General features: G+C 36.3%; 1 protein-coding gene across 2 annotated transcripts in view; it reads right to left on the minus strand.

Annotated features, from left to right (window-relative positions):
* Nucleotides 1–1,517: 1,517 nt before the first annotated feature.
* Nucleotides 1,518–19,502, minus strand: part of ZNF804B (zinc finger protein 804B) — a 205,270-nt gene continuing 187,285 nt past the window's right edge. For both annotated transcript variants that reach the window (XM_090142839.1, XM_090142838.1), the window contains exons 3-4: nucleotides 7,549–7,679; nucleotides 1,518–5,157 (exon numbers count right to left, since the gene is read on the minus strand). In XM_090142839.1, the coding sequence (XP_089998965.1) occupies nucleotides 1,518–5,157; nucleotides 7,549–7,679 (3,771 nt within the window). The remainder of the gene's footprint in view (nucleotides 5,158–7,548; nucleotides 7,680–19,502) is intronic.

The following is a 19,502-nucleotide window of genomic DNA, read 5'->3' on the forward strand; positions in this document are numbered from 1 at the left end:
TTTAAATACTCAGCCTAATTTCAATTAGATTTCTCAGCTTCTTTAGATAGCCCAATATAACGGAATAAAATCCACCACAAGTTTTTAATGTGCTTTATATCGACTGTAAAATAGACATCAGCAATTGTGCCCTACATTATCGCAATGGAATTGACATTATTTCCAATATTTCAAATCTAAATAAGTATTTTTTGTCAGACTGTTCACTGTCCAGTTATATTGGGAAGCAGATCTGCAGTCTAACAGTAATTCTGATCATAATTTCTTGCTATGTGTCCCAGGTTGAGTTAGAAACTTAAAAATGTGTGCCATCCAAATAATGCTGAAGCCCCCATCTATTTCCAGGTATGCAATTGTTCCTTGAGATTTCAATCACACTTAACCATGATGGTTAGGTAAACGCATTCCTACATTAGAGATTCAAGACTTCAATTTGTTAGTCCAGTGCTTGGGAAGTCATGCTAGAAACTTTGCATGTTTGTTTAGATTCAGTATGTCTTGAAATGATGAGAACCACAGCAGTTGGCCATGAGACTATTTATGAAAGAGATGAAACATTGTTTGTTTGTAATTTATACTTTGGGCAAGATTCTTCCACATGTCAGAGCTTTGCTTGGCAAGAAAGAGATATTGTAGTGTTGGCCAGGGACCTCCAAGGTTCAAGGCCAACACTAGCTGCATTGGAACTTTGGGGTGTTGCACCCACCCCTGACATATATTATGCTAAAGCCACAGAAGGCAATGTCAAAGAAATTGGCTTCAAAGCTTTACTTCTACTGCCTTCTTGTATGCCTGGCTGGAGGATGAAAGTAGCAATCTACTTGTGCGAGCAAAGAGCCTCTTACACTAAGGGAATATTTTTGTCATGTACTTTTGGCTAGACTGCAGCCCCTTTACACTGTTAAAGCAACATATCTGTGATAAAATCATTAATGTATCATTGAGATGGTGCCGTGATCATCTTCTTCCAGTATCACCCACTGCTGTTGAGACTCTTAAACTTGTCTTGGCTGGGAGACAGAACCAGGTACTTGTGGTCCCAAATGCTTTCTCTTTGGCTTATTCTGAAATATCTTAAACAGACCAACAATTACACTGTTGCATTTACACTCTCATAAAAGTAAGCCTTTGAGGTGCGCTAAGATTGCACTACCTTAAATTATGTTATTTTAAACACCCAACATTGCTGACATTCTTGGTCCTTTTGTGCCTACATCCTGTGGTCCTCTTCCTACTATCGACTTCACTTCAGAATGTTCTTTTTAAACCTCCTGCAGGATGACATTAGCAGACCCCTTTCTTCTTGTGACAGTATCACAAGACTTCAAAACTGCTTTTATGTTGTGATATGAGAACCAAATCAACATTCATATGCTGTCAGTCAGAATTTGAACTTCAAATTTACCATTGAGCTCTCAGCAAAAATGTAGATTTTCTCCTCAGATATGTGATTGAACAATGAATATATATATATATATATTTTTTTTTTTCCTGGAGCCAAGGTGTAATCATTAGGGCTAGTTTAAATAGCTAGAAACACCAAAAACTTCTTTTATTGTAGGTAACTGTTGAGTCTGGCTAGAGCAAGAATGGTGATGAGGATCTTGCCCTTGGAATAATGGATGAACAATGGAATTTGGGTGTAAAGCAGGAGGTGTGGCTGCATTTAGTTGTGGTGCAAATAAGGCTGGGATATATGCAGTATGTGGCAGTAGGGGGAAGTTCAGAGGGGAAGAGTGAATGGGGGTGGTGGAGACCAAGTGCAATGGGTGTCCTGTCAGCAGAGCAGGATGGGTGGGAATGAGGGCTGGTGCTAATGGAGAAAGTGATATAGGGGCAAAATGTGCCTGAGAGAGGGGATGGAGGTGTGCCAAGGAGAGATGGCTGCCATGGGGGTGTACAGATGCTGAGACAGCAAAGCGTTGCAGCAGTGTATGGTGTATGGTGGTGACTGTTGCGTGCTGCTGAACAGGGATGGCAGGAACTGCTGGTGTTGCAGAGAAGGCAGCTGGTCCTGGGGTGGGCAAAACTTGCAGGTGTTTTGCCAGGAGTTGTTTCTGCATATGCTGCTGGGCTTGCAGCTGCAACAGCCTGTATTTGTCTACTTCCTCTGGTGAGAACATTATAGGCTGCTGCATTAAAGGAGGGGAGATGGATTTACTGTACACTTCCCGGTCATCTACTGTGTCATTGTACTTCTGCATAGCATTATCACAAACAGAGTTTGAACTTCCTTCTGCCCGGTTTGAGTCCATGTTCACATCATGTAGTTCTTCTTTGGTCTCTGTTGAATTAGCAACAACAGAATATCTTTTAGAGGGAAAAGCACCAGGGAAATCTTTTGGTACTGGGTCACAGCTTTGTATAAAGGGTTGTACTTCACTAATGAAGAGATTGGATCGTTCCTTTATTGCCGTGTTCCTTTTTATGCTCGGGTTCTGATAGCCTGTTCCCATCTGAACAATGTCTTTAAAAAGACAACGATCATAATCAGTGCCTGTTGAAAGAGCAACATGGGTTATCTCTGAAGTGTCACATTTGTTTTTTTCCAATGAACTTCCACTTTGCCCTATGTCATTTTCACCAATGTTTAGCAGTTTCTCTGGCAAAGGTAATGTATCATCTACTGATGATGAAAACTGAAGTTCGAAGTGACGTTGTGACAGATCCTTTATTTCTCTACCAAACGTGTTTGAAAATCTCTCTGAATCGTGCAGTTGTTCCTGGATTTTCTTAGACTGCACCCTTTCTAACAGTAACTTGGCTGTCAGTGACTTTCTTCTTCCATGTACATCTTTTGCTGAGGTTTCTGAAGAGCAGGTAGTAAAGTCTTTTGACTGGCTATCTACTTTCAGAGATTCATAATGTGCAATTTCAGCTTTTCCTGTGTTGATGTTAGAATCTCTTTCTGTGTCCTCTCTTGTTTTGTTCTCGTAATTGTCATATTCTTCTGAGAAAGATCCTGCACTTCTTTCTCTTGATATTCTGCTACAAGACGATCGATCGCTGCTTCTTGAATCTGTGGTGGAAAAACTTTTGGAGTCATTGTAACTTCTGCTTCTACTGTGCACTTTTCCAAAATGCCAGTGTCTACATCTGCTGTGTTTAGAACCATCCCTGTGCTGTAAAACTTTATGTCTTGAGCATTTTTTATGTTTAATTGTGCCCCTCTGTGTGCAGTTTCTACTTCTGTGACATCTAGTATGGCAAAGATAATCCTTATCTGCATCATCAGAAGTGAAAATACAGTTGTGCTTTCTGTGTTTACATTTGTGCCATTCAGCTGTCTTGGTTTTTCTTTTGCAACAAAAAAGCAAATGATTTCTGCTGTGATTGTTCAATGTGGGACTGGAGGAACTGCTCATGTAGCTACTTGTGCTGCTAACCGAAGTATCAGAATAGCTGGAATGTCTGTCAGAGCAGGATTTTTGAGGAGAAGGGAATCTCCAACATCTTGAGTAATTTTCACATCCTCCATTTTCTGAATGCCTGCTATTTGAACCAGATTTATAACTAAGGAAACTTCCACCAGAATCTTTTCCACTATCGCTTACGTCACTGCTGCAGCTGGCAACATTCTGAATGGGTCTGCAGCCATTTTGGGTTTCATGTTTTTCCTCAGAATAAATTAAATCACACTTTTCAGCCTTAGATTTTTTTATCCTGGCCATAAAAGCAGAAAAGGAAATGCTTTCATTTCTTATGCTCTGTTTTTTTCTTTCACAGCTATGGAAATGATGCCGTAATGATCTTTTCAGTGTTGTTGTATGAAGACCTTTTTCTGCCGTAGAATCCTTTTGTGAGACAGGCACTTTGGGTATATTTTCATTCAAATAATCCAAAATGTATTTTTGACCATTTTTGTTCATCTCTTTCCCTGTGTCTGACTCAGCTTTTTGCTTGGCCTTTCTTGGATTTAGGGAACCTTTCATCTTCTTTGGTTTCAACAACTGATTATCTTGTTCATTTGACGTTTGCTTGTGTTTTATTAAACCTGAGGGTTCATTTTCATCTGCAGTCTTATTTATAGAGTGCTCTTTACAGCCTTCTTTGCTTGTTTCATGCTGTTTACTATCTCTGTGATTTAATGAGAGTCTGAAGTCAAAATACAGTGGATTACAGCCATATGAAATACAGGGCTCAGTTTTTGTAAACAAAAGTAATTCTGTTGGCCACTGCAGAGCAGTGCTGCCATCCTTGCTCACTACGTGGATGAAAGGCAGTGGCTGGAGCTTAGCCTCTTTAACCACTGTCTCCCTTGGAAGCTTTTCCATATTCCTGTTTTTAATTTCTGAAGTCTCTAATGACCTTTCTCTCTTTACCACCCTAGGACAGTCATTAATGTAGCTTGCACATGTCAGCTCAGGTGATAGCTGTTGGGGGAGCTCAGAGAGGTGTGCATTGCTGTGCTTGTAGGTATCTGATTGTATACAGAAACTGCTAGCTTTGCATGAAGGTGAAATGAGTGTTTCGAACAATTGCTCAGACACATTCAATTTGCTTTCTTGTTCCGTTTCTTTTACTGAACCTGAAAAATCCAAATTTGAGAACTGCATTTTGACTTTGGAAAGTGAAGGATGAGCACTGACTTTTTCTTCTATTTCTCTAACATTACATTTATCATTTTCTTTCAACATTTTAAGTTTCACAGCTCCATGACTTGATGCACTGTAATCCAAATCCATTTGGTCTTGTGGAATTGGTGGTCCTTTATCTAGACTTGCTTTTACATCCTCTTCCAAATATATACCAGAATGACAGCTCTCAAGAACTTGCTTCGTTTTATGATTGGGGGATTCACTATAATCATTTCCTTCTTCAGAGTTCTCACTGAAGACTGATGCTGAGGATTCAAGCTTCAAAGGGACTTTTTTAGAGAATGAGAAAGACACTCCTGTTCTTTGAGAAGCGCTGCTACTGTCTGGGAACACTTGTGAAACTTGATTTCCAAGCACGTGGAGCCTTTCAGTAGGTGACTGGTGCCTGCTTATGATAAGCTGCCGTTTTTCTAGTATGCTGCTGGAGAAACCTGTATTTGTGGTGGTGCTTTGAGATTTCGCTGTGACCTTGCCACCTTTGTAGAGGAAAAATGCATCTGGTGATTGCTGCTTTTCAACTAATCTGGGGGCTTTAAGTGTTGGCCCACTTCCAGCAATGCTGTAAGAAAACAAACATGGCTGAATTAATTAAGTAACCAAACTAAAACAGAACTCACACTTGACAGACAATACCTGTCTGGTAAGGAAAAGTGTTACTTATAGGCACTTCCATTCGTAGCATCTCAGAATCACTCTTTAACAGAAAAGGCAACATTCTGCTTGATATGTGTGTCTGTGTAGGTATGATTTCTTTTTGATGAGAAAATTTTATTTTACCTTTATATTATTCCACAATAGATGATTTTGTGAAATATTCAAGGAAATAGTAATGCTAAGACTATCTCCAAACATTGGTGGGGAAAAGGTCAAAAGGTGGAGTTCCCTTAATACTAATGGCAAATTCAGCACTCTCATTATCACTACCATTTGACTTTGTCATATTTTCTCCTCCCATACTCTCTTTCAATTAATCTTCCTTCTTCCCCAAAACCTCAGATGTTAAATCCATGGTTTACTTTTCTTGTACTTCAATACAAAATAAATCAACCTATTCTAAGAAAATGTAAAAGACGTGGTTAAAAAAGCGATTGTTGATTGCTTTTAATAGAAGACTAGCTGAATGGAGTTATTGGAGTAACTACTGTTTTTTTTTTTTTTTTCTCCATTAGAGATGTATGTAGCCACCAGATTATTCTAATTAATATTTAAATATGTATTTCACTGGTTATGTTATCTACATTTGCTATCAAAACCATACTACAATTTGCTTTCATAAAAAAAATAATAATAATAATTGGAACCAGCATCAGCAAACAATTTGATTAAGAAATTGAAAATATTTTAATTAAATGCAAGTAAATTGCAACTGCCAGATCGGCATAGAAGTTATAAATAGTCTGGCATGTTTTAGACATGCTGTAAAAAAGCACTGATCTCCAGCAGCGGGACCAATATAAAGACTCCCTGGGGTAGGTTCACCTCAGAATATGAGATTATATATGCGTTTCTGAGAATAAATTTGCATTTGCCACAAATTTAGCATCAGGGAATACAAATCCATCTCTATTTCTAGATCAAGAAGAAATTCTGTCTTGTACAAAGTGAATGAAAAGAGTCTTTGCAATGTCCCATTGGAATAGCAAAGTAAAGGTATTTTTTCAAATTTCCTGAGCACCAGATTAACAGTAATTTTATTGTCAGTTTTTATTAGCATGTTGTAAGGAACTCTGTTGGAATGTGAGATGCGTTACTTGGGGACAATAGCAGTTGTTTGCATGTGCAGACATCTTGGGAAAGCTGACTTCTGTTTTGCCAGAGCAGTCAGGTGTGTGACCCCTCAGCCAAGATCACATCCCAGCTGTCCCTGACCCATCTGTCATTACCAGTAAGAGCAAACTCTGTCCTTCCGGGCTCTCTGTAATCGATTTTAGATTCCTAGTTCTTTCTATAAGCAGACTCAGTTCCCTTCCTGCCTCATTTAGACCTTCCTATTACTACTGACCTTATCAGTCTATCTGAAACTACATCTTCAGATACACAGACATAAAGGCATCTTCCCTCAGGCTGTTACTTTTCTTTGCGTAGATTTGTATGAAAATGGAGTTGTAACCATAAAAGTGATACATTAGCAATAAACTGTTATATTTCAGCTGAAATTTCAAAAGCAATTACATTGGCCAAAATGAGTGTATAATAAACACTGAATTTTATTATTTCTAAGGTACTGTAAGCTTGATATGAATTTAAAAGGATGCTAGTTTAATTATCTACTTAACCCATTACAGTCATAGATTAACATAAGTAATTGGTCTGGTAGAAATCTATTCTACTGAAGATTCAGTGTCATTAAACAAAGGAGATTTCTCAAATGTGAAGCTTGATTAGTGTAAACTTCATACTGTATCATGGTATTCATCAATAGAACTAACACTACTGGGTTAATTAAGTAAGTTAATTACTTGTTTTTCATTTGTATAATGATATTTCCATTAGTCTACAGAAAAAAAAAAAAAAACGGTGATAGTAATCTCAATATACTGAAAGTAATGAAAATGATTCACAGACCAGGCATGCATTTGCTAAAAAGTGTTTTTCCTCTTATGTTAACTTACTATAAAATGATAAGACAGTAATACTTATCTACTCAGGTCAGTTTTAATGAAATAAAATGGTGATATAAAATCATCTTCAAACCAGTCAGTTCACAAGAGATTAGATTAACTGGTTACAGGAGGGTAAAACACAAGCCTTCAAATTGCAAGTAATTAATTCAGGGACTTTCAATTTTATGCTTTGTGGAACAGGAACATTAGGAGTTGGGGACAGCTGAAAACAGGTTGCAATAAATGCAATGCCTGTCCATTAGAGAGTAGAGGAGTAAAAATTTGAAGATTTCTTCTGGGATTGAGGAAAGTGGGTATTAAATGTAGTATAAATTTTAAATACTTGCCATTCTGACTGTTTCCGTAACTCTGCGAGCTGGTGGAGCCGCTTGAGTGCTTTTTCCTGTTTCTTTTCATCTTTCCATGACTTTGAAGCCACATTTCGAGCAAATTCCCTTTGTTTTAAATCTTTCAATCTCTGTTTGAAAAGAGCAAAAAGAGAAGGGACAAAATATGTAAACAGTGGGTTACCTCTTACTGAATTTGCTTTTGGTGAAATTAGTATACAAATGGGCAGTAAGAATATACTTAAAATGTTATCATCCTAAGAACAGACTGAAAATACAATTTTGGCATAACAAAATAATATGGTTGGGCCAACACTAGTCAGCTCATTTATGACATTATATAAATGAAGACTTCGTTAATACAGATTTTAATACTGAAATACATTTGTCTTATGCATGCATACGTTTTCTGTTGCGTACAAATACATACATAAAAGCAGCCTTTATTTAATTCAGTTAGAATTTTCCAGTCAAATCCAGTCAGTGCAATTTAATCCATGTACTGGATAAAGGTGAGCTTTAGACTATAATGGATTGTATAGGTCTCTATACTTGCACACATATACATGTGTGTGTCTCTGTTCATTTTGTAACTTTTAAAGACATTTGTTACTCAGAGGAGAGAACTACTCCTGAAAGATTTCATCAGGAAACTCTTCTATGGTTATATTCAGAATTTTTTTGAATCATCTCATACATCTATAAATCACATCATTACTATTGGAGAAAGGAAGATGATTTGCCTATATTTCTTTATTACATGGTTTTCTGGTGTGATAGAGTAAGACAAAGTAAAGAAGACAGAAAACAGGAAGCGTCAGAAATATCCTCTTCAAAAAAGTGGTGCTTTGAGTTCACTGTGCTCTCCGGCACTCAATGAGCAGTACACAATCTTATTACCCTGGAGCATGTAATTCCTGTTAAGGTTCATGTTTCAGTGCTCCATAGCCGAAATTCCATGCTCCACTCATGACCTTCTGTGCTGTGGTGCTCAGGGAAGGGAGGTTTAAATGTCAGAAGTGAGCTCTTGTGCATTCAGCCACACCTCCTATCTATCACCCTAAAGGACAAGGAAAGAGATGTGAACCCCTGAGGTTAGCAAGGCCCTGCATGGATAGACTGGATCAATGGGCCTTGGAAATAAATGATTGCTCCACCACTTACATCTTTTTCCTTTCCCCGTCCCTGTCCATTTGCCGCTTGCCTTGCCAGTCACACAGCATTCAGTTCCTTCAAGTCCATTGCCTCCAATTTACAGTAAAGTAGATCAAAATGTGAAACAATGTTAGTTTTGGTCCAAAGAAGAAATCTGGTTTTAGTAACATATTAAAGCCAAATCTGTAAAGTAAATCAGAGAATCTTTTCACTAGATATCCACAATTTCTATCACCTTTCATATCTATGTGAGTATTAAGATATTTAAGGAGTAATGATTCAAATCTCTGTGAAACTAACTAACTAACTAAATAAAAACAACCAATACAGGGAGCCTGAACCTTATTAGCATCTTTCATGTGAAGAAAGGGCAAAGAAATACATTTAAGAGATGTCCGTTAGTGCTGCTTGCTGCGTTTTAGCTGTCACTGTGAACTCTTCTGTATCACACATAAAGCATTCGTGAGGAAAAACAGAAACAGTTACTACCTGTCAAGGAAACAACAATGTGAAAGCTAGTACTATGGAGCATGGGTATTGCGAAGCAATGCATTTCACTTCTTTGACAGTTAGGATGATAATCAGCAAAGCAAATGGACCAACACTAAGAATAGAAGTCCTAGTGGTATTTTTTGCTCTCTAATGGCATATAGCATGTGTCAAGGAAGAAGAGAAAAGAATAAAAAACTGTAGGTAAGCATAGCCAAGAACTCATCAGTTGGAGATGAAATCCAAGAAATCAAAAGCATCTGCAGTTTGAGCAGAGAAAGGTCTCTCCCTCCACATGCCCTCATCAGAACAAAGAAGCTTCACGGCCAGAGATCCAGTTAGGAACTGTAATGGAATTTGTCATTATGTTGGACAGACAATGGGATTGCCTACTGAACCTGCAAAAGCCAGTTTTCCTCTCTAATAACCTGTGCCACCCTCCTTTCAGACACACAAATATCTTCCACATGTGGTGAACAAAAGCATGCACCTGAGCTGGTTCCTGAATGACAACCCCTGAGCTCAGCAGGTGTGCCTGAAAATTAACAGAGCTTTACACGGTAATTGCATTTTGCATGTAATAGGGTACTTAACTGGGCATCCAAATACAGGCATGTATCATAAAATATGATTTATTTAATTGCAATGATGTGTTCTGTCCTTCACCTGCTACAAATTTCACTGCCATGGAATCGTATTTCATTTTTAGACATATTCTATTCTTTCTGTTTTTCATGTAAATGTGCATGTGGACACTGCTATATCTAAAAGTAACCTTCCCTTCCCTTCCCTTCCCTTCCCTTCCCTTCCCTTCCCTTCCCTTCCCTTCCCTTCCCTTCCCTTCCCTTCCCTTCCCTTCCCTTCCCTTCCCTTCCCTTCCCTTCCCTTCCCTTCCCTTCCCTTCCCTTCCCTTCCCTTCCCTTTCCTTTTTGTAAAACCCCACACAAAATATTAAAAGAACACAAAGTAATGTTCTCTGTTTTAGAATGACTTGCTTATATAAATGGGTCTGAGTCACGTTGGCTCATCTATCTAAGTCCCACTCAAAAATTGCTGAATATGTTTTTTTCTCCTAAACTCCTGCATGACTCAAATCAGCAGATTCAAATTAGTCAATGGAGTTCCATCTTCACTACCTATCTTTGCTAGATACATTACTAACCAAATACTCTATCCACACTTCAGCAATTTCTGCAAATTCTTAATTTATCTATTTATTTATTTATTAATTGCTGCTTCATTATGGCCAGTACACCTGTAGCATACATATCACTGGCTGCAATTGTGGTAGTGAGTTTACTTGCTTTCCAGAGTTATGACTCTGATTGTTTTTTCTTCATGTGAAGGGGAGAATTTTTATGGATTGCCATTCAGCCAATCAAATTTGGATGCCTGTGGCTGTTTCTCAGCTTTTCTAACAGCTACTGAAGAAAAATAAGCCCTTTTAGGGATGTAATCACCTCATCTTAAAGCAGCTGTCTAAAAAAAGTGGGATAAAGTGAGATGTAAAAATAACTTCTTTTCAATGGATGCAGATGGCATTAATGGTGACTATCTCAGACAAACAGCTTTTGATAGACAGAGGAAGACTGTGCTGTTGGTACATTGTCATTGCTACAGATAGTATTCATGTCTACAAGTTCACTAAAAGACTATGCTTTATTAATCTACTTTTGGCATATATAAAACAAAGTCAAGAAAGACAGTTGGTACTTTAATATAAGCCATTGATAAGATTAGGATTTTATAATCTGCACTTCAAAGAGATTCATTTGATAGAGGATACAGAGAAAAAAAATTGAAGAAAGTGAAGTCATTAAAGAGCACAAATACATTGAGAAGCATAAAGAAGATGTGCACTGTTGTCTCATTCCTGATTTCTTAGCCATCTCCTTGCCAGATTTTTCAGACCTCTTTCTCAAGGAGGTCTTTGGCTTCAAGAACCCTTTTTATCATTTTTCTCATGCACTTTCTCACAATTTGAGGACCAGAGGGAACACACTGGGGGAGAGAATGTCACCTTTTCAGAATTCTGCTAGAGGTCATGTTCAACTTCTTACAGAGATCAATGTGGAATTCTCAGAGTACCTCTACTTCAGCTACTGGAGCAAATAGGTGTTCCTGCAAGTACATTTAGAAAAATGTATTCTTCTTCACAATGGTGAAACTACTGTGATTTAAATAGAAGGCAACTTTGGAATAAATCTGTTAAAATTTCACTTATTAAATCAGAAAATGTCTGGTCAGTATGAGAAACATGACTTTATCCACTTACATTCAGTTGTTTTTTTCAGAATATCATTCACACTTGATGCATCCCACAAAATATTCTTTACTATAAAACACTAGACCCCCAGATAAAAATGTAGTATGTCCTTCTGCTAATTCAGTCAGCATCAGGCATATGTGTCCTGCCACACGCAAATAGCATTTTCTGAATCTTAAGTCCATAAACTAACATATGTGTTTGAGTGCATGATTGGCTTCACTTCTTTGAAAAGCACCTTGAGTTCTAATCACCATAGAAGGCTCAAATGAGAAACAGGATGGAGTATGATTTTCAGTAATTACTGTCTTGCCTGTAACCCTAACATTGGAACCAAGTACATTATTTGTAAATTGAATTTACATTGCAAACCATAACATGAGAATGATAAGAGTTCACGGCTGATGCATACAGTATTAGTCTCCAAGTAAAAGAGAAAAAAACAGCAGTGAAGGAATTTGCTTTAGTATGGTAAACTCCTAAAAATAAATGTGAAAGGCTGTTACAAGAATTTACATTGAGATATGAAACTCAAAAATTGCCTTAGAAGTTTTCATATATTTTATACATAATTATTTACAGATCACTTTGAAATGTGTGATAATGACCATTTTTTGGAATAGATTTTATTATAGCCAGTCTTGTTGGTTTGGGGAATGAAATGATAGTACGGGGGGAAAAATGTTAATTCCTAGACATGCCCTACAGAATCCAATCATGAATGAGTAAGTTTTTGATCACAGATCCAATTAAAAGGAGAATTACAAGTAGGTATTTGGAGGACTTGTTTTCACTTTTCTCCATAGAATCTGTCCCTAAATCCTTGTAGAAAGATCTGATATTTTGCAATGGGTCTTGGTGCCAGAAAGTAAAAAGATCTACTGCTTATCTGTAATTTTTTTTTTTCTTCTTTTTTTTTTTTTGTGGGAACTTCTTACTGTTCAGCCATATCAGCAAATATTCTTGCTAATTATACTGATTTCACTCACTGCCCAGATTATGAGTTTGAACTAATGCACAGGGTACATTTGTATAGCACGTGAGAAATTACTAAATACAGTTAAAATAGATGGATTTCAGGGGGCCATTTCCGCATGGGAGAGGACAGAACAGGCAATTTGCGGCAGCAATTCACTCATTTGAAGGCCTGAGCTATTTGTGGGTTCAGCATATGCTCTTCTTGACCACCCACATTTATATCATTTCCAATGAATTTGTTGTCATATGCTCCAGCAAGCTGGCTGGATACTGAATGATGTGATTAGACACATTCAGTACCATTTTGGAGCACAGAGTAATTTACCTACTAAAAGAAACATGTTTCAAAGATAAGAGTCTTGCTACGGGCCTGTTTCTTCACTGCATGTTCACACACAGCCTGCCTCATCTGTGTCTGTGGTGCTGATTGTTAGCCACAGAAAAACAATAGTTTATATATTTCATTTCTTTTTCTTTCTCATGTAAGCAGCTCAAAGAGAAAAACAAACAAAAACCCAAAAAAGAACAACCAAAAAACCAAACCTGGTATTACAGATGCCATGCAAGATTTTCTCCTATCAAAACATTCGGTACTTGTAAGCTTTAAAAATGCTTTAGCCTTCTCCACATCTTTTTGAAGCCTGCCTCACTGTTTAATTTTTCTTTTTTCTAATTGTGACAGTGAAATACAAAATTATCTACGTCTGAGTTTCAGATATTCAAGAATTCAAAAGGCATTTCAAATGAATGGTCTCGAAATTCCTTCGATGTGGTCATCAGAATTTCAGAGTCACAAAAATCTCAGATATCTTATGAAACATATCCTTTTACCATGATAATATTTTCTAAATAAAGAAATGAAGGCAAAGAGAGATGGAGTAATTTATGAGAAGAATAAAGAAGAGGCCAAATCAGCACTCACAAATGCACATTTAATTAGCACACCTCACTTGTTACAAGCCCATTGAAGCAAGAGGAATGACAGTATCTAAATTAAACCCAAATTTGATTTACCTTTGTCATCTGTTGATTCTTAGCAACTATGACAGTGATAAGGTACTGTGATAAAGCATGAAAGAAATCCATTACAAAACTATGCCCATAGTTTACCTAAAGGAAAGATGAATCAGCAGGCCACTAAAGAGTAGCTCTGGACGGCTGTGCTAGAGAACAAACTCATCACCAAAAGGAATCACTTTAATATGTATTTGAGCTAAACGTAATGTTTGTGATAGGTACCTTTCACTGCACTTCAGATGAAAATTTATTTGGTCGGGGCAAAGAGTGAAAAATCCTATATGCATGAAGGATATTAAAACTAGATATAAGCAGAAGCATCATCAAATGCTTCAAGGAAGTAGAATATTGCTTTTTCTAATAGGAAGTAATAGCTATCCTTAAAAAACCTTTTAGGTTGTTTAACTTGTTAAATCAAATGCAAAACATTCTTTATCTTCTGCTTACTTAAAGAAGACAGGTCTCTTCTGGTGTAGGGAGAGTTAAAGGTAACTGGAAACCTGGCTAGAGTACTATAACAAAATGGCTGATCAGAGAAAAAAAGGTTTAATAAATGACATCTATGTGTAATATTGTCAATAAAAACATCAGCAAATGACGTTCATAGTCATCTGACTGAAATTTTTCAAAAACACAAGAGTGAGGACATCCTGATTTCCTACTTTTTAATAGATAAAGTGACAAAATCTATTTTACATAAAACAAATTAAATGAAATTAATTATATAATCATTCTTTAATACTTTATGGAGTGCTGCATCAGTCGTGCCAGCATTTTCCCTGGCTCTGATGTCAGTATGACAGATTTTCTTGTTTGTTCCCATTGAACAGTAACATGGTTTCTAGCTTGATGTAACTTCCTCTGGTGCTCTGAAACTTTCCTAGCATTAAATGTAGGTTACCTGAATCTGCTAGTATCAAAATATTTAGGTTTAGATTATGCTGTTTAATATTCTTCCTAGCTGCTGCTAGAGTGGTACTTCGCAATCATCATAAACATCATAAATGTGACTAAATGATCTGGCTTTGCCCCAAGTATAGAATAGAAAACTGTATTAAATAGTCTTTTCTACGTCACTGCTGACAAGTAACTCATTTCTTTTTGGATCAGAAGATTCTTTATGTCTTCAATACGCTTTCAGAAACCTTCTTGCCCTCACCTCTGATGACTACAAATTTTCCTTTTGCTCTTTTTACTTCCTCTATCACTTTTTTCCAATTTCTTCACTGCTGATTTATGATCTTTACTATCCATTTTTCCTTTCTCTCCTTTATTATAAATTTAAGCCAAGAGAATTGACTTTCTTTCTAAACAAGATTAGCTGTTTATAACCTATTTGGTCTTTTTTCAGTTGTGGGATTTTGTTCTTAAACCATCTGCCAAATGCTTTTTAAAATTTCCTCTCACATTCTCTCACATCTTTCCATTTTAATTCCTCCTTCCAACCTACTTGATCATCCTTTTCACCATCATTAAACTCTTACTTAAACAGGTTTATGTTACTAAATACAATCCAGTCAATTTTTCCTACATACCATGTGCTGATCTTCATGATAACTAACGTGTACGTAAAAGATCTACTCTATAGAGCTTTGTAATGTGGATTAATCCAGACAATTTAAAGCATTTTTGTGCTATCCGTGGCAAAAGGGAGGCCCACAGAGGCAACAAATTTAAAAGGATAATCTGTTAACTTTAATTTCCTCATGCATGGGACTGGAGTAGCACTTTATGTTCTGGTCTTCAGTTTATTTACAGGAGGAGATAAACAGATGTCCCATTTGTTTTCAAGGCTAATTCACTCCTGCCACAGCCTGGTTTAGCCTGTGATTATCTGAGACAATCTTCTGAGAACACATCTCCATAAATTATGAAATTTAGCAATTAAAAAATGGATATTTTGATCATACATTATTCTGTTATTTCTTTTCCAATTCCATCTCACATAATTATTGTGTTGTGTCCATTAATTTTAGTGTTCTTTCTTCTCTCTACATGACCTATCCATCTCACTTCCCAGTTCATCAGCATTTCCCACTGAAACCACAAAAGCAATAAGGTGCTTCCTAAGCAAAGTGAGTGTGTCAAGGAGAAAGATGACCAAACTGCAGAGTAAATGATGCCCTAATTTTCCATTTTGTAAAGGAAAAGATATATTGGTCTATCTAGTGTACTTTTTATTGCCACTTACTTAAAATATTATTTATTTGAAATCTGTTATTTGTATTTGGTCCCCTTGAACAAATTGCAACTGCAGTGCCTGGGGCTTTCACTAAGACAGGGAGATAAAAGCATGTGCACAGTCAAGTATGTGTCTTGGCCCACTGGTGTGTAACAGATCACTGAGCTGCAACTTGACATACTTTCATTTTGATTCCATAATTAAAGTTAATTTAATACTCCTTTAGAAAACGATCCCTTGAAAGTGAGTGGAAGTGATCAACTTGCTTATTTTGGAGGTAATGGAAGGCAGCATTTAATGTCTCCCTTTTCCCTCTTACCTGTGCTCTAGACTATGTCTCATTGTATTCACTCTTAAATAATTCTGTAAATGAACACTTATGTTTTCATGTAGACATGGAAAATTTTAAATATTATAAAACTGAATTATGACTCAATGCTTCTAAATTACATTTTGCCTCTTCTAAAAATTCTTTCTGCCACTTGACATAAACAATGTTTTGAGCAGGCTTTATTATTTGCTCTCAGCAAAGTTTTTTTTACTGTAAAATTTGAAGTTCATCTTTTATTTACATCATTGCTTCTTATTCCAGTACTCTGCCAGAGCCCTGAATTTGAGTTATTTCTTTTATAAAAGTATGGTTGTAAGTTTATGTACTCAAATAGAACAACAATTCTCTTTAAATATGTACCATCTCAGAGAAAACACAATGATAGGAACTGTATATTCCTTGTTCTAAGTGACTCAAATGCAGACAAGAAGTAGGGCAACTGGATCGTATTTTATTTTAGTTTCTGGAAAAGATTTATTGTTTTTCCAGGTATTAGTGGTTTAATTTTAAAAAATGCCTTGTTCGCCTTGATGAACTCTGCAAATAAATAAGGAATTATATAAAAAATGATTTTCATTTCCTAGAAATAATGGAAAAATCACTTCAGTAATTATTGTATACTTCTTGTGTGCTCCAAGTTTAGATTTATTGGCCTATATTTTGCATGCACGCTGGTCCAATTTATGATTGTTTTCAAATCGTAAGCCAGAGTCTTCATTTCCTGCTTTAACCAAGCATAGGGATGTTACGCTGTGCTAAATTTCAAAATGGGAAGAAAATGAAAATCTGACCCGGGCTATTGAAAATCATACAGAATCATAAAATGGTTTGGGTTGGAAGGGACTTTTAAGATCATCTATTTCCAACCCCCTGCTATAGGGAGGGACACCTCCCACTAGACCAGGTTGCTCAAAGCCTGGCCTTAAATGCTTCCAGGGAGGGATCACCCACAGCCTCGCTGGGCAACCTGAAGTATGAATGAATGGAATGCCTGCTGTAGCATAGACTCAAATGATATGAAAGGCATTGGAAGACTGGATTTTTCTTTGAAATAAAGAACAAGATGAGAGTAACCTGAATATACTGAGTTCCTTGAAAAAGGCAAAAAAATATAGTGCACCTTTTAGACAAATTTTCAGAGAAAAATATTGATAACTGTGATTTAATAAATTGTTTTCTTTTACCCTTAAACATATTTCTTTACCCAGTAATTACTCTGTTATTTGTGACTTCTTCCTGCACATAATCAGATTGTTATCTAAGTCTGAAGAGCCAAGCCAGACTTGCAGTAAAAGCAGAAATTTATATTACTTCTGGATATGATTAATTACTTTGCTGAATTTCACAGATCCTAAAGGAGAAGTGTAAATACAGAACAATGGAATGTTGCACTTCTTGCACTTTTGTTTTCAGTATACATCAGTACTGAGAAGTTTTTATTTTGAAGGAAGAAAAGCCAAGAAGAGAAAACATGCATAGAATGACTCCTACAAGATTCCAATGGGCTTATGTCAATTCCTTCATATTTACACATTTGCTTAAGGAAACAGAATTTCTCCTTTGCAGGAAATTTTATCATTTTGTCTTACTGGGAGAAGTAAAGTTATGACAACTTATCAAGAAATGAAAGTTTAGAATATTTTCAGGAGACGTGATGTCAATTCATCTAAATAATAATGAAACACACAGCTTTAAAGTTACACCTTTCATCATGTTGATTTTAACTCAGGAATAGTAAATGTAATGTGTTACAATTAGTATTTTAAAATATTTTGAAAGTTGCACTGTTTAAACAGTGTATTTCAGTCTTTCTGAATGATTTCAACCTGTTTGAAGCTTGATGATGTAAAAAGAAAAATTAAAAAAAAAATAAAAAAATTGGAATATGTCACATTCTCCCCAAAACATTCTGCTTTAAAAACAGTGTTTTCTGATGGCAAGACTATTTAGTAGTTAACTTTGTATTAACGAAACATTCACTTTTTTTTTGTGGTCACATCAACTGTGATAATATATTTATTTGATATTCACATGAATATTATCTGTATTTCTCTAGATATTCTCCTGCAATTTAATTTGAGAAGATGTTTAAAGTACCCTCATCTTTTTAATGGCTCCTGGTGGAGCCTAATTATTACAGAATTGCTAAAGCAGTGAAATGATAATTAGTCTGGGTTACTTCCTGTATTTTTTCCTTGGAGACACATTAAAAGATGTTAATTAATGCTTTTAGCTAAGAAAAGGTAATAAATTACTAATCCCACCATCTTTATTGGTATCTTGGTGATGCATATAAATATTTCTGGTTTACTTTTAAATATTTGTTTTTGTTATAAATGCCTCTTAAAGACATATGAGGTACATAGTACATTTCCTCAAACACAAACATTGTTGATTAGCGTGACTTTAATGCTCCACGGGAATCAATTATGCAGCGAAATTCTTGCACATTAATTACTGCATGGAAGGTACAGATGGTCAAAAACGAATAGAACTATAATAGATACAGATTCTAACCAGATGTTCATAAGGCTGCATATACTTTTGTGGTCACCAGTAGGATTAGAAGAAATATTCTTTTTCCAGAAAGATATGGATAAGAGAGCATTGTTTAAAAGTTATACAGAAGATAATAATAGCATAATTTTTCTGCAGATATCTGATGGTAAGACTATTTAATTGCCTAATGTTTCCAAAAGTCTGGCAGAAAATTGGCCCAGGATTTGTGAAGACTTTTTGTAACCTGCACAGGTTCCTTAATCTTGTTAAATACTATGTCATTCTATAAGTCACTCCACAAATATGAATCTAAGTATTTGTGAATAGAGAACAATCAAACACAATCATAGTGACTGGTAGTTGTTTCTTCCTATCACCTAAAAGCAGCTTCCAGAGCCTGCCCTTAAATGACACTAGTTGCAAAGTATATGGCATACAGACAACATTACCAACTGTTCCTCAGCCTTTTGAAGCTGGCACAGGATGTATTCTGTGAATCTGCATCCAGACTTGCTTAATCGTTAACAGCAAATTGTCAATCATAGAATTGCTCAGGTTGGAAAGGACCCTCTGGACCTTCAAGTCCAACCTCAAAATGTTGAAAATATGGTTGCCCCAAAATGGCTGTGACTATTTAGTGTGGGGTCACGTTTTTTTTCCCCTAATAAATCTTATCCTTCAGATGCCTTGTTTTTGTCAATAAACCTTCGGTCATACTGCATCACCCATTCCTCCTGCCTGAAGAACTAGTTATAAAACTTGAACAATTAAAAAGTGTACCCTCTGAGAGGAATGGAAAGGACACCTAACATTCTCTACCCAGCATTCTGGTTATTGCTATGTCTTAAATGCCAAAATCTGATAATAAACTTCTGTAATTCCTGATATAATGAAATACTTAAGAAATATCTTACAGTCATTGGACCATCATTAACAACTATGAAATTAAGTGTCCCATGGGTTCTTTTCCAATTTAAAGAGGGTTAAATTGCTAATTTACATGCTAATTAGCATTCATTCTAAAGAACACCAAATGT

This window comes from Phasianus colchicus, chromosome 6, assembly GCF_987193195.1.
Source record: "Phasianus colchicus chromosome 6, bPhaCol1.hap1.1, whole genome shotgun sequence".
NCBI lineage: Eukaryota > Metazoa > Chordata > Aves > Galliformes > Phasianidae > Phasianus > Phasianus colchicus.